The 16420-nt window shown below is 36.1% G+C and overlaps 1 protein-coding gene across 5 annotated transcripts in view; it reads left to right on the top strand.

The window, feature by feature from the left end:
- GRIA2 (glutamate ionotropic receptor AMPA type subunit 2) overlaps nucleotides 1–16420 on the top strand; it is a 92669-nt gene that overhangs the window by 30804 nt on the left and 45445 nt on the right. For all 5 annotated transcript variants that reach the window (XR_004750837.1, XM_035326113.1, XM_035326111.1 and 2 more), the window contains exons 3-4: nucleotides 9085–9324; nucleotides 14375–14571. Coding sequence is in view for 4 of the 5 variants with exons in the window: in XM_035326113.1 (XP_035182004.1) it covers nucleotides 9085–9324; nucleotides 14375–14571 (437 nt within the window). In the remaining variant the exon portion in view is untranslated. The remainder of the gene's footprint in view (nucleotides 1–9084; nucleotides 9325–14374; nucleotides 14572–16420) is intronic.

The following is a 16420-nucleotide window of genomic DNA, read 5'->3' as shown; positions in this document are numbered from 1 at the left end:
CAATAAGCTGTTCACTAGGGTGTCCTAATTAGGAGGATTTCACTGTATTTCTGATTTGTTTTACTAATAATGTTTATTGACTGGTATTTGAGTACTTCACAAATAAACAATGCTTCTGTTATTTCAACACACATCGGAAAAATAAGGCATGCAGGTAGGAAGGTGTGTGATGTGAGTTTTAAACCATTTGTAAATCCAAATAAAGCCTGGCAGTTAGTTAAGCAGCTAATTATCCCACTGAATGTCATAAATCTGTAAGACATTACAGGGATTAAATGTTGTATAGGGAACTACAGCCTGAAAAGACGGGAAAAAATGTATGCAAGTGTAACCCACCCTTTGCTGTGGGTGAGTGCCTTAGGTTGCAACGTTACAGGATGGAAGTTCTTCCAGGTGGAATAGGGCCACAGGTTTTGCTATGAGGGGGTAAAAGTTGTTAGGCAAGGAACTGAGGTCTCATGAGGCTTGCTTATCATTACATTATCTATTAGTTTGTGTAAGATCTTCTCTGCAGAGCTACCTTATGCCAAAATTTCCAGTTACCTGATTTATTGTAAAATCAGGTTCAACCATCTGGGGGGACTGAGACCGTAGGAAGGAACAACAGCAAGTCACAGTAAAGCTGGATGCTGCAGTGCTAGCTGCACGCAAGTGACAAGGTGTAGTCTGCAGCGTATTGTGTGAATGAGGTAGGCTCCCAGTTGCAATATTTCAGGGAGATATGTAAGCAATAAATGTCTAGGACTAAACTTCTAACAGAATAATGTGTATTGCAGGTCGCAATTGACCAGTTGGAAAATAACAATTTATTCCTTTAAAACTATAGTATGAAGTCTCTGAGAGTAACAGATCACTTAACGTATTTTCTGCTATACCTTACTTGCCTCAGGAAATCCTTTTCATTCCTTTTAGCAGTTTCCTTAAGACTCATGCTGATTCCTTCCTCCCTTCCTTTTACAAGACAGCCTCAGTGTCTTTTCTCTATACTTGTCCTGTAACAGAGGGACTGTGTTGAACCCATGATTCCTTTTAGATGGCATAGGGTGTTGTCGAGCAAGACTAGACAATCTAAGTAGTGACTGTTGGCCCTTCTAGCTTAAGAAAAGAAAAATAAGTTTCATAAATTGAATAACTATCTACAGGCATTCTAAAAAAATGTAGTTGGACATACCAAGCTGGATTTATCCTTTTCCAAATCCTTTTACAGATTTTCAAATACACAGTTTTCATGGGAACTGGAAGATGATTAGTTTAATGAAGTGTAGAAAAGGGATGCTTTCAACAGAGCTAATTAAGGGGAAGAAGAGTTGAGTTTTCTATTGTATGTAACATTTCTGGCTTGAAAAGTTTGAAAATTGTCATGCTGAAAATGGAGAACCATATTTTCAGTAGGAGTAAATTGTATTGGATCCATTACAATCAGAATTATTCTGATTGCCCAGACTAAGAACTCTTAAACTTTCTTAACTCTGAAAGAGCTGATTTCTCCATGGCTTACAGTGTGGCAAGCCAAAAAAGCTAGTAGCTTCCTCTTAGATTTGATTACTGGCTCCCTACATCTAGGAGGTAATACTTTGCTGGACACTCAAATGACAAGTTTTATGTAACTGAAAGATTGTGTTTGTACTTGTCCCAATTACAATGACAAAGGCAGACAGATCTGTAAGGTGAATTTTTAGATCTGAAGGAAACAAGTAAATGAAAGTTAAATTTCATGAAGTGGAAATAGCATGGATTTTATTTGGGAGGGGTGGGAGGAGACAATGAAGTGAGGCAGTGTAGAGAAGCATCCTGAAGAATGTGCTGTGTTTTGGAGACAAGATAAAATCACATTTCTGTTACTCAACAGAGTTTCCAGGTCACCAGATTCAGGGATCAGGAAGCATTGTAACCCCCTTTGGCTGCTAGAAATGGTGATTCAGATGAATACACTAGCATCCTAACAGCTCTGGGAAGAGCTATGTAAGGATTCCTTGGACTGTGGGCAATTTCTTCACAAGAAGATTTGTGTTGCATTTTGATTTTATTACAGAGATCTTATTTTATTCATAAAAGCATAATTGTTTTATCGTGGTTCTTTTGGTGGTGTTTGTAATGATTTCTTTTGCATCATGGCAATTGTCATAGCAATGAAAAGGATTTTAAAATGCTTACAGTGCACAGCCAAGCAATATGTAATTGAATGCAACTGTCATTGAAACAGACTGCTTTTTCTGACCTGTTGTTTCAATCTGAACATGATGTTTATTTACCACCTTCATTATTGCAACATTAGCATATAGAGAAGCTGTGCCATACCGTCATGTACTTTCCTAACAGATGGCCCCTAACTTCTTGAAGGCTTTTTTGTACTTGCCTAAAATATCCCATATTGGCACAAAGTTTCTTTTCTCAGCATGAAGCATGATTGACTGGTTGAAATAAATAAATTTGCCTCTCCTGGTCTCTGAGTTGGTTTTGTGCTGCAGCAGCCCAGGTTTTGACTCTAATTTTGCACAATGATCAAAGCCTCTTTTGTTAATAACATGGTGTGGAAAGTTCCATTCGGTCACGCAATCTCCGAATATTTCAGGTCATAGCAAATAACTGAAGGCGACATTTCTTCCAGACAAGGTGGAGAAGCATCATTGGTACCTGCTCTGCCATAACTATCCTCTACTAACATTCTAGACTGAGGATTTAAATTTTGGTTTCTTCGCTCTCTAAGGCTCTGAGAATTTCCTTCTTTGTGCAAAACAGAGGCCTCCTTTCTGTTATGGATTGTTTCTTTAGTGGGCTAGCTGCTACTCCAAGCTGTGCTTTGTGCTTTTACACTGAATGTGCAGATGAGGAACTCATCACTGAGTCCATTCCATTCCTTTTGTGTGTGTGTGTGATCTCAGTCTCATTATTTGATACTCATCTGTCCAAATGAAGTCTGGTTTTGTTTTATTTTACCAGAATATATATATGTACCGCCTGCAAAGAGGACACAGTTTGGATCAGTATTGAATGACTGTAGTTTCAGGCATGCGTATTTTCTTACGTGCTGAAAAATAAAAATCCATGCTTATTTGGTGCTGGGTTTAAAATATCATAAAGGAGGACATAAAGAAATGTCTTTGTATTGTTTGTTGTTTTGTTATCCAGAAATATAGCATATTTTCAGTTCTGATTGCCACTGTTTTAATTGGCATTGATTTGCCTCTCATATTTGCTAAGGTATACCTTAGGATTTTAAAATGCCAGCCTTTGTTTTCTTTGTCCATGTTTTATTGAATTCTAGAATGAAGCTTTGGCCTATTATCTCATCTTCTGATTATTACACTTTTCTTTGAGCCTTGGGGAACTGTGGCTTTCTGATTTTGTTTAGCCTGCCATGCCCCTAGAAAAACTTATCTGCATCACAAGTAGTGCTGTTAAATATATACTCTTCCATGGTTCCAGATAGTAGTTTAGATGGACTTAAGTGATTCCCTATTCCTCATTCAATCTTCTGAGTAGAAATTTACCACTTGTATCTAGAATGCAGTAGAATAATCTGAATATGTAAAAGAGACCATGGAGACTATATGGAACATCCCTACAGAAAAAAATGTGTAGTCTATAAAAGTGCATACAATATGCTTTCTGCTATGCTGCAATTTTCTAAATGGCTTTGGAAGCAATACATACTTTTTTATTCTCATAATGATTTTCTGATGCAGTTTCAATCATACGTGAATTCTTCTGGCAGCTGTAGTACTTATTTATTTTTTGCTACTGTTGTTCAATCTATTGTTTGTGGTTCCTTGCTACTGTCTGTTCTTGATGTCGCCTTTCAGAGGCTGAAATAAACAACTGGGCATTCGATTTCTGTGTCTAGTTCCTGGCTGCTTCCAACTCATCTGTCAACTTCCCAGACTAGCAAGCACTCCTTTGTTTTGCTCCTCTTTGCAGAGGCTATGCCTGACTGTTTCTTCACACTAGTGCTGTAGTTTCTTTCCCTTAAAAGTAAGAGAATGATTAGATGTGATTAAATCATATGTGCTGAAGACTTATTTCCCTATATTACTATCAGAACAGTTTTGTTAGCACTATAGGAAAATAATTATATACTGTAATATATAATACTGTATAGTGTTATAGTATACTATAGTTTGTATATATATGTATAGTATGTATATATAATGCTATATAGTATAATAGTAGATACATACAGTATGTATAATACTGTAACAAAATAACATGTAAAGCCACCTTCATGTTGAGAGCATTTAAAATCTAAGCATTGAATGGCAAATAGCTTCTCAGTCATTGAAAATTTTCACCTTTGGTCAGAGACTGAGCATCAAAACTAATTTACAAATACAGAAGTTATGGGAAATGTTAGAAGAATCTTAAGAGTTATATCTTTACCTGCATGAACGTATGGTAAAGTCATACTTTGAGACATATTTTTTTAATAAGTTAATAATTAAGTTTAATAAGTAATCATTTTCCTAGCTTTCTTTTTCCAATTTCTTTGTATTTGAATGTAACAATGATCGGGTTTGTTACTGCCCCTTTGGAGAGGAAATCTTGGCTTAAAAAAACTGATCAGGAATAGGTTCTAAATCTATGCATTCAAATACAACTATTTCAAAGTGATTTTTATGCCTCTAAAGATTCAGTTATTTAGTCACTACAAAAATGAACGTCTGTCATTCCTAAACACTTCATAATGTAAAGCTAATTATGTTTGCAGGTTTTTTTGTATTTGGAATTTTCAGATGTACCCTTTAGTTGACACTTCTTGAGTCTTAGATATGAGGTATAAAATGACAGTATGTATCACAGAAATATGCTCATTGGTGGGTGGCAAAGAATGTTTGTTGCTTTTATCTCTTTGTTTTTGGAGAGAGAGTAATGGCCATGGCTAAATATTAGGTTATCCCACTTACAGAATTAATAGACAAATCAGAATAGTATCATGGAGAAGGTGTTAAAGAAAGAAAGATATGAATACATCATGGTAAAAAGGCGGCCTAAGCAGCAACAGGTGTAGTTATCAATGGAAGTTATCACTGTAGTTAATTTCGTTTTCAATGGAATAATTGCACAAGTGAATTCTGTGAAGTAGTTTTGGCCCTCCTTTGTCAAGGCATCTATTTCTCATTATTCCAGGCATAAACTTTTTTTTTTTTTTTTTTTTTTTTTGAACAAATCAAAGCTTTAGCATTTGGGAGAGACTAGGATACACTTTCAGTATTGTGGAATACAAGGGCAAAATAGGTCTTTGCTTATTAGTTAACGGAGGAACAAGAAGAACTCTTATATAACACTTTTCGGGTAACTTTAATTATCTACCCTGTTTTTCATAATTCCCAAATACTTGCCAGTCTAAGCAAGTGTCTCTAGAAGAGTGATCACAAAACTGGCATATTTTATTCTTGCTCTCTTGCTAAGTAGGCCAATGACTACTTCTAGAAAGGACAATATAAAGCCCCAAAATAACGGTTCATATGGAAGAGCTTGAAAGAAATAAATCCTGGCTGTTGTTTCTAATGTCTCTAAATATGTCCTTAATGTTTCAATGGTTTATGAGTCCTAATCATCATGATTTTTTTAATCTAATAACTGTGAACTGCTTGTGTTTCACTACTGAAAAACTAACATCTTCCAGCAATAAGAATATGACTGTAGACTTAATCTAAGTTGGCAATCCTGCCCAAAGATCTACACATTCGGCATTATTCACTGGATCACTTACATATTTAGAAATACCTTCCCTTCCTTTCCTTCCAAAACATTTGCAAGAATTTGTCTTGTGACTGTCTAAATGCTTATTTTCAAACAAGTTTTTATTATATTGCATGGGTGCCCTCTCACTGATCATTAATGGGAATTTCCCATCTGGGAAGCCCAGCACTGAGGATGTTCAGTGTTCAACCGTAATGCTGATCACTGCTGATGAACTTTTAAAGTTGATCCTGATTTTTCTGGTAATTGATATAGCTTAATATTTGCAAGTGTGCATTGTGTCCTTACTTTCAAGACTTGTGTTAGAAAGTTTTGTTTTCACATGGAGGCAGCCTTGTTTGAATTAAATGAAATTTCATATCTGTGGTGCATTTTTCTTAACCATTTTAAAAATACGGAATGTTTTTGCTTGTATCTTAATACTGGTAGGGATTGAGTACATGTGTTGTGGAATTCAGCTTTTAAGCTGCTTCTGCTGGAAGTGGAACTGCAGCAACATCACTTACTCAGCTAGAGGTGGTGCAAGGTATTTGTCTTTTTTGTTTTGTTTGGTGTGGGAGGGAAGATCAAGAGCAGATCACTCACCTTCCCCAGATCACACATAACATGTACAGACTAATGTACCAGGTGTAATGACTGTAAGTGGAGAGCTGCTTGCTGTGCTAATCCAAGGGAGCTGTTTCGTCGATAAGCAGTAAGTAACTACTGAAGAGAGGTGCTGCAAGTTCACGCTCTGTCTGGGTGGGCATTCACTTTGAGAAAAAGCAGGTCTTTTCTGAAGAGTATAGTGGTTGCGTGTTTGTATCGCTAAAAGTGTACAGAGCTCCTTCACCCATTTGAGCACAGGCCAGTGGTATTTAAAGGTTTGTCCTGCATGTGGAAGGTGGGATAACACATTCTACCCTTTCCTGGGTTGGCCTTAGCTAGTAGCCAAGCACCTACAGAGCTGCTGGCTCACTCCCACCCACAGCAGACAGAGCCAAAGTGAGAAAACCTGTGGGTGCAGATACAGACAGATTAATAAATGAAGGGAAGAGAAAAGCAAGTGATAGGAAGGCAGTCACATACCCCCTCCCACAGGCAGAGCGATGCCTCAGCAGTCTCCAAGCAGCAGCCACCTTGGAAATCAGCCACCTTGGAAACCTTAACTCAAACATGGGCCAGACTAACCTTCATTACCCCAAAGATATTTGAGCAAGGCCTGATGGGGCCAGATCTCTCCTGTGTCAGAAAGGGGAGGGAAGAATGAGGGAAGGAACTGAGATGGAGACTGGAGTATGGGGCTTCAAATACTCAGGCTTGCTTCTAGTAGCGGTGGCATGGGTACTTCTGGAAAGACCCTGTCTATGGTTTTCCAAGTTTCTGGTAGGCAGCATTATTTCAGCTATGCTTAAGACCACTGGCTGGTGACTGATGAAAAGCAACCTGTGACAGGAGATGTAATAGCATCCTAGAGTCAGCAGTACTGGCATAACGCTTCTTCATTTTTCAGCAATCCTGAGATGACAGTGCCGTTGTTTCTGTCACCTGTTTACACATGGCATTAACATAGTTTAACACAAAAGAATGCTGCAGAGTGCTGGTGGCAAAGTCTTCTTGTCTGGGGATCCAAGTGTAAACTGGTGGTTAATTCTAATGTGCATGTTTGAAGGTGGGTTATGAGACATTAACACTTGGATTGTAGCAAGTTCAGATTTAGGCATTGCTGTGGGTGGAAAACAATTGTTCACGAGTGTGTGGGGAGGAAATGTGTTGGTTTTGTCTCAGCAAGAGCATTGTGATTTGGGATAGAACAAGGACTTGGAGTAACTTAAACAGAAAAGCTATCCAGAAAATTAACAGCCTTTTTTTCAGAAGCCTTTGTTCAACGAGGAGCAGCTATACCCTTAATAAACACTCAAGATAAATGTTGCAACTTTAAGTAAAGGTTTGCATTTAAAATGGAAGAGGTCTGACCATCTTGTACTCTCACCCTGGAATACCTTCAGTGCCTTTTTGTAAAGGAGTATTGTTTGTCAGTTTTTTTTCATTTATATTCTCTCACCTGAGGTGAAATTCTGACCTAATTAAAGCTAATAGGAAATAACTGTTGAAACTGGTGAACCCAGAATTTCCCTCATGCTGTTCAGATGCTTTTAATCGGAATATAGGAGCATAGGAATAATTATGGTAAGAGATGACTGTGGAGCAAAGGTAGATAAGCAAAACCGTGAATAGAAATGAATAATAACAGGTATAAAGGTGTTTTTTTGTTTGTTTGTTTTTGTTTTTAATAATAATATGATAACTTTAAAAGAGAAAATACTGGTTAGCATTCAAATCTGAGAAATTAAAAAAAAAAATTCAACTCATTTCTGCCATTATCAATGAATCATATTCAGGGATTAGTGCACTAATCCCTGTGCTGGGCAAAATTAGCCTCAGTGACATAGTGATTTATATCTATCAGCAGGCCAGGTGTAGCAGGGATTGCAATGAGGCTGACTAGATGTTTTCTCTAGAAGGGTCTGTCTCTTGTTCAAGGTGACAATATGCAAACCAAAGAATGCATAGTTGATATCTCAGAATTAATCAGAGTGTTTTTTTCCTTACTCTGCCCTGCTTTTAAATCATAGGCACTAGTATAGCCTGAATTGTCAAAGAACAGGATGACCTAGAAGAACTAGCTCTTTTACAGGCTGCAGTGATCAGCAACATTAATCAATTGGCTTGAATTGTCTCAAGTGATTAAAAAAAAAAAAAGAGAAATCAGCATGTTATTTACATCTATAAGGTTATTCTTTTTGCAGCAGGACTGCAAGTGTCATCCAGAAAGACCAGCTTTTGCTGAGTCCAAAAATGCAGGAATTATTATAATGCCTGAAAGTCAGGGGGTTAAAAGGAAATGAGAAACTTCTTTTCTGCTATTAAGATACTTGCTTCTAGTTCTTGCTTTATCTCTCCCTGAATAGAAAAAATGTTTAAGGTATTTTGCCAAAAGTTCAAGGGGGCTTGATCTCAGAGTCAATTTATTTTTAATGACAAAAAGTTATCCGTTTCTGTGATAGTACGTGTGGTCATGACTCATTTTATAAATTGCAGCTGCCATAGATGTTTATACTGCTATTCTTTATTGTATGAGTTGAATTTAAGAATAACTTTGTGACTTTTATTTCTAAATTTTCTAGGAATGAGAAATACACCTCTGAATTTATTTTTAGTGGAAGTTTTATATGACTAATCAATAATACTAACAAATTATCTCCCTAACAGACTATTATTGTTTTCTCCTGTTACATGATTAGACAACTTCATTATTTCTCAAATATGTGATAGAATTTTCAATAAATTCTTGGGGGAAAAAAAAAAAATTCCCACCTAACTGTGTTCATTTTTCTCTCCTAGTCTGCTCCCAGTTTTCAAGAGGAGTCTTTGCTATTTTTGGATTCTATGACAAGAAGTCTGTAAATACCATAACATCATTCTGTGGGACTCTTCATGTCTCCTTCATAACTCCGAGCTTCCCAACAGATGGAACACATCCATTTGTCATTCAGATGAGACCTGACCTCAAGGGAGCTCTTCTTAGCTTGATCGAATACTATCAGTGGACCAAGTTTGCATATTTGTATGACAGCGACAGAGGTGAGATATGGTACTTTTTTTTCCCTGTATTCTGTTTGCTAGATATATCTCACTGAAATGCTGTATCAGGAGGACAGGAATACTTACATGCAGCAAATGCAAAGTTAGGTTTAGGAATCAGTTTTTAGTAAAGAATACAAAATTGTTTAAATGAGAATGAAATTATTACAGTTTGCATTAATAAAATGGCATGCATGTGCTGATAAGTAATGAGAGATTACTCATATGTAAAACAGTTCCTATGATTTTTTTTTTTATTTTTAAAGATTTAAAAATGAAAAGCTAATAGAAATACTAGGATGTTTTTGCATGTAACATGTTGCTCATCATCTACACTTAACTTTTGAGTTGCAAGTATTTAAAACTACAGAATCAAACATGAACATCATTAAGCCTGTGAGACCATTCTTTTTACCAAACAGCTAGTTTTCACACTGCCACTACAGCTGACTACCTGAACTCCCGGTTTTAAACCTGGGGCTCCAGAAGGTAACTGTCCAAGTACTGGATGCCTGATTACCACCTCTGAGTTGTGTTGTACTTCACCTGTATTTCAACAGAGTTGGGGAACACCAAGGGTAGCCTAGTAACAAGGATTCACTCCAAACAACATGCAAAATCAATAGTTGGACACAAAGCAAACAAGAATCTTGGATGCAGTCCCTGCTCCTTTGGAGACTACCTTTGACAGATACTCAAATTCCTCTCCACTGATAAGTTTAGATGTTGGTAGTTTTTTTTTTTTTTTTCTTAATTTATTTTTTTGTTGTTGATAAACACAAATCCTCTGCTTGTAGGCAACTTACTCCGGGTTACAGCTTCCACAAGTCTTATGCCCTTATGGATGTTGTAATAGTAGCATAACAGTTTATGAACTGGGAAAAATTACTTGCAAATTGTGGTATATTAGTTTTCTGAGAAGAAACATTATAAAGTCATATTTTGTTATAACTACACTTCCTGGAATTCCATTATTGTCATTCTGTTTTTTTGAGTTCTCCTTACCTAGTAGCCCTTGGCTAACTTTTTTTTCTTTAACTCTTCCCTTTAAAAAGGCTATTTAGTGGCTCATCTGCATGTTCGCTGGTCAGAATTAAATGCACGTTAAATGGTAAGATTCTGCTGGATTTGAAGGATGATTAATTTCATATTGTCACACCATAGTTATGGGGTGACATTGGATTCTCTGCCTTTTGATGACATTTTTTCCGTTTTTATTTGGAAAAGCTGAAGGGACCTCCTCAAAACAGTTCTCTATCACAGTTCTGAGCCCTAAAGAAAAACTAAAGCTGGCATATAGCCTCCAACATGTGTGATGATGAACCCTAAGCTCGTTTGGAAAGGTACCCTTGGAAAGGTAGATCCTTTCCAAATTCACATTAGAATCAGAAACATTCAGTGCCTTTTTAGAAAGGGCAGATGTGAAGCTAGTTGCTTAGCCTCTGTCAATCAGCTAGCAGTGTGCAGTACATGACCTGCATGTGATTTATATTTAGTAAATTCTGAAAACCACCTTGTTGCTGCACTGGCTGAATCTGGCCAGGAATAACAGCATGAAATTGTTGCTTGTAGTCACCTTTTGGTTATGCCTTTTTTTCTTATTTGTATGCTTTAATTATGGCAAGGCACCCCAGTGATAATGAACTCCAAGGCATAAAACTCCTACCTTTATGCTGAGTAAATCATTGATCCTCAGTGCTCCCACTGCCTACACAAGGCTAACCTGCAGAGTTGAGCAGTGTGTAGGCAGCAACTCTGACAGCAGATCCTGGATATACAGGGTCCACACTTCCACCACTTTTGCATAAGTGTTTGTGTTGTATATTTAAGGAATTACGTATAATTTGAGATACTTCCTCCTCCAGGAGTGAGATAAAAGATAGACTTCATGAAAGCCATGAAAGCTAATAGGAATTAGTTTAATGACTTATTCCAAAAGAATAATTTATTGCTACTTTTACAGCTCCTCAATGGTTAGAGGCTGACTAGATGAAGTGCAGGACAATTTCCCATCTTTTCCTGTCTATAAGAAGTGAGGCCGTTCAGTATATGCATGTCAAAGCTATTACTGGTTTAATATGTCACTTGATGTCATTTAATGTGACTGCATCCTTTATCCTCCTTACTTTCCTTGTGTTGCCAGTACTAAAGAGTGCAGTTGGAAAAAGTAATGACATTATTGGAGGTTTCTATTTGTAACAGGATCACTAATTCACTCGGCCTCTATTCAGTCCTCCCTTTCAGAGCTCACTGAATTAAGTTTGTCTCATCATAACCACAAGAGGTTCAGGAACACAGAGTTCCCAAACAGAAATATTCATGCAGTCAAAAACAGCAACGGTTGTTGTTAGTTTTCTTTTCTGCAGAGTCCCACTTCCTTTACCTCTGTCCAAATAATTCCACATCCACAAAAGTATTGCTGTGAAAGATTTTTCTTTTTTTTTTTTTTCCATTGTTATTGACATCACAGTAAACTATAAACTAAATTTTATGAGGATGAGGGATGACAATGACAACTCTCTCACCTCTGAAGAACGAGAAAACCAGTCTGCAGAGGGTGCTCAAAAAAAAAAAAAGTCCCAAGGAAAAATGGAAGATCAGTGGAACCCTTTGTCATAGATAGTATTAACATTAATAGCCCTTATAAATTCATGCCTGAGATTTTTTTGGCTTAGAAGAGACATACAAAGACAGATTGGAGGACGTGAAATCTACTCAATAAGATCTGAAACAGTGATTCATGTTATATGAATCAAGTGATTCAAGTGTCTTTGCCTGATCCATTTCAGTTTGTTGATGTTTAATTTTTTTAATTTTTGTGTGTGGAATAAATAAATTTGTTAAATTCAGGAACAAAATGCAAACTAAAACAATAATATGCGCTGCAAACTCTATCAGATCCGCACTGCTAATAGTAGGAAAGGTGGTATTTCATTGAATATGCAAATGAAGATGAGCAAACATCACATTTTTACAATGAAGGATGATGAAATTTAGCTTATTGGAAGTGAAAAGAGACTCCAAAACATCCCTTATTAAACAAAGCCCTCAGGACTTAGCACACTACATACCTATACATTCATAAATGATAGAGGAACCTGCAACAGCATTTGTTTCTGAAAGTTAGTTTATAGTTTCCCTTTATCTCTTTTATTCCTACTAGTTATGCATTGATATTTTCATTGCTAATGCATCAATTTTTTTTTTTATTTTTATTTTTTTCTGAGAACTATACTCTTCTCTCCCAAAATAACATTTCCCTTTTATAATACTTATTCTTGATGTTAGGAAGCAGTGTTATTCACCCTCTTAACAAGTTGCAGATGACTTTCTACAATCATAGAGTTGCACAATAATAAAGATGTTGTCACTTACTCTGGAAAATGCCTTGACATTTCCTTCTGAAGTTAGAGTAAAAAAACTTATGCAGGAATTCAGGAAGTAAAACCATAAATCTAAGACCAGAATTGACCGTGGGTTTTATATTGTCAGGGAAAAAAATTAGCTGGCATAGCAGAAATTACTTCCTTGTCTTGCATGAACTTCTGAAAGAGTTAACAAAGGTGAAAGTAGAAAATTACTATTAAGAATGTTTTTTTTGAGGTATGGAATTACTTTAGTATTTTATAATGTTCTAATGTCCATCTACATCTTTTATCTTTTCCTTTTACCAGGAGATGTCTATATTTCTCTTTAGCATGATATAGTTTGTATGTGCTTTTGGATGTAGTGATCTATTATTTTAAAATATCTTGTTGCATGACATATAAAACTTCATATCAGTCTTCTTTAAAGTCTATATAAAAAGCTGGAACTATTTGACATAATCATTGAAGTTATGTTTTTGGAAGCCTGCCATTTTCTTTCTTTGCTGATGACCAGCCTTGTATATTGCTATATGTTATTACCATTTTCACTTACAAAGCTGAATTGCTAAACACCGACCAATCTACTATGAGACAAATTGATTCTCAGCACTTTATTTCTACGTTTATGGTCATAACCATCAATATTTCTCATGAGAGTTATCCATAAGGCTTCCTTTACATTCCAAGTCAGAAATTTGTCTGAAGAAATGACTCCTGGTGTTCTGTGGTTTCAGGGGAGATGAATGATCAAAAATGTCAGTTGGTTTGTGAGAAATAGTCTGACAGTTTTGGTGACTCTTTTTTTGTAATACTATCTGCTATCCTTAAAATTCTTGTCTCTAGAGATCTGCAGAATTCTCTGGGTGGGATTTAAACATAACGAGTTAAAGTTGCTCTACTGTTGGACACAGGTATTTGTTGAAGAGAAGGAATTCATTTTCAGCAGTAATTATCATGTTTTTATACTCAGTGATTTAATCTTTGGACAGGAAAACCAGTCATGTAAAATTGTCACTGATTTTACAATATTTTGCAGACAGTTGCAGCTGTGCAGAGATTACAGCTTCCTGGCAGGAATATGTCACAAAGGATAAAACGGCAGCAAACTTCTATAGACTGCTTGTAGGCATTAGTACTGGGCCTGCTTATCTATACGGAAAAATACATATATCAAAATGCTTTCTTTCACAGTCAGGGACTGATTGTAGGCAACAGAAATAACTTCATGACATGAGAATTTTACCATAGGCCTCAGTGAGAACAGGGTTTAAAATAGGTTACTGCACAAGTACAGAACAGTTAAATAGCATTCTGTAATAAACAGCTGATCCACTTGCTATAATTGGATTTTTTTTCTCCTAGAAGCCCTTTTTCCCTGTCTATAGAATTCCAGCAATGGATTAATGAACTGGCAAAATCCCCTTCTGAAGAATGTTGAAGCAAAACCAAAAGATTGTCCTTACAAGGCTCTATCCTGATCTCTTCCAAAGGTTTAAGTAAAGTTTCACCCAGTAAGAACAATTTGGGCACACACACAGCTTCATTTCTGAGGAGTCCTAACAACGTATGATAGGTGAAATGAATAACAGTGAAATCTTAAGTAAGCACTCTCATAAATCACGTTCTTAGAAGCCTGAACCTTTATCAGTAATATTGTTTGTTTTTCTCCTGTGCATCGCTAGGCTTATCAACATTGCAAGCTGTGCTGGATTCTGCAGCTGAAAAGAAATGGCAAGTGACTGCTATCAACGTAGGAAATATTAACAATGACAGAAAAGATGAAACTTACCGTTCGCTATTTCAAGATCTAGAGGTAAAAAAGGAAAGGCGAGTGATTTTGGACTGTGAGCGTGATAAAGTCAACGACATTGTTGATCAGGTTTGCTATTCTCATTTTTTCAGCAATGATGATTAGATATAGTCTATAAGCAAGACAAATGTAAGCATCATTTCAGTTGATCCTATTTTTTGGTAGTTATGCATCATTTGGGAAGTGACAGGTTTGTATAGAGGACTACATACACATATGAGACATACACAGAAAGAGAGCATACAAATCCTATAATCTCTCACTCTGCTCAAAGGCAGGATAATTGTATCTGGATCATCCCATATGGTTTACTATCCTGATTATTTAAAAAATAATAGGAATAATAAAATCTCTTTTAAAAAATAATAGGAATAATAAAATCTCTTTAAGGTTATTTTACGGTCTGTCTAGGTAGTATACATATATGTAGTTTATATGCTATTGGTGCATTACAAATACAACTATATTATGTCGAAGGCTTAGTACACCTTACACTAGACAATGATTTTTACTTCTAATGCTTTTTTCCAAAGACCTTATACATCTTATAAGGCTGTTTCAACAGCTTCTCTTTTTTCATGTAATTTTCTTCTTAGTTCATGTTCCCTAAGTTGCTTGTTATTGTACTGTCCTTGGGTCTCTCTTCAGTTTGTCTCTATCTTAAAATGTCTTAACCAAAATTGGATGCTGTCTTCCATAGCTAAGACCTAGGAAGATTAAACAGAACAGAAAAATGTCGTCTTTGCATCCCCACATATGTTGTTTGTCAAAATTGTGTGTGTTTTTTATTATTGGTTCGTTTGTATGTTTTTCTTTTTACAACAGCATCACAGCATTTGGATTCAAAATTTTGCGTTACCTCCAAATCTGCCTCTACAGTCGTAGTGGCGAGGCGGGTCTTCTTCCATGTTGTCTCTTTATATTGCTTCCTCTTTTTATTCATACAGAGCATATTGGAATATTACAAGGATAGTTCCATGTTTGTTTAAGCTTGACCTTTTACACCATCTTAGGGATATATTAGCTAAACATAGATGTATTTAGGTGGATATTATTTTGAAGCTTTTTTGGAGGGTTTGTTATTTTGGTCTTTGCTATGAAGGTCATTGTAATTGAGGCTCAGGCAATGAGCATTGTATTTCAGCATGCAAATGGACTTCACTGTATTTTTCTCTTATAGTTTGTGGATATGAATTCAAAACGATTCTCTAATTTTCAGGATCGGTTTAAATTTGATCCCATTCTTCACAGCATTTAAAATTTCCTTCTGTTACCATCTGCAGTTTTTTTAAACAATCACATTTTCAGACTTCTCACTAAAAGATCCTGATTTAAAAATCTGATTAATTCCATGTAATTAGTAAGTATACTGAACAGAGCAGTGCTTGACAGAAATACTGCTTACAGTTTTTCAAACAGTTGTTTGCTTATCTTATGGTGACTTACATACAAATTCCCTTAAGAGCTTGTAATGATGTCACACAGGATGAAAGCCTTATTAAACTCATGATGCGTTGTACCTGCTGCTTCCTCATTATCCATTAGTATGGCTATCATATCAGAGAAAGGAAAAAAATTGCCTTGACATATTTTGATTTTGATAAGACTGTACTGGCTGTTTATCATCTTATCCTCTAGATTCTTTTAAAAAGAAATACATAATATTCATTATAATATCTTTCCTGCTATGAAAGCTTGGCTGACTAATTTTGGATCTCAATGATCCAAATGATCTTGTGTGTCTCAAAAAAACAGAAAAGATGTTTTTTTTCAAAGTTGCTTCATTTTTGTTTTTCTCCAGTGTTATAGTTTCTCCTCCATATTTCATCCACTTAATGGAAGTTGATATTGAAAAATACTTTCAGTTCACAAGCTCCCTCAGACTAGTTTGTATTCCTGTTCTCTGAGCTGTTCTTGT

Source organism: Oxyura jamaicensis, chromosome 4 (assembly GCF_011077185.1).
Source record: "Oxyura jamaicensis isolate SHBP4307 breed ruddy duck chromosome 4, BPBGC_Ojam_1.0, whole genome shotgun sequence".
NCBI classification, from domain to species: Eukaryota; Metazoa; Chordata; class Aves; order Anseriformes; family Anatidae; genus Oxyura; species Oxyura jamaicensis.
This window is presented reverse-complemented; position numbering and strand designations above follow the sequence as displayed.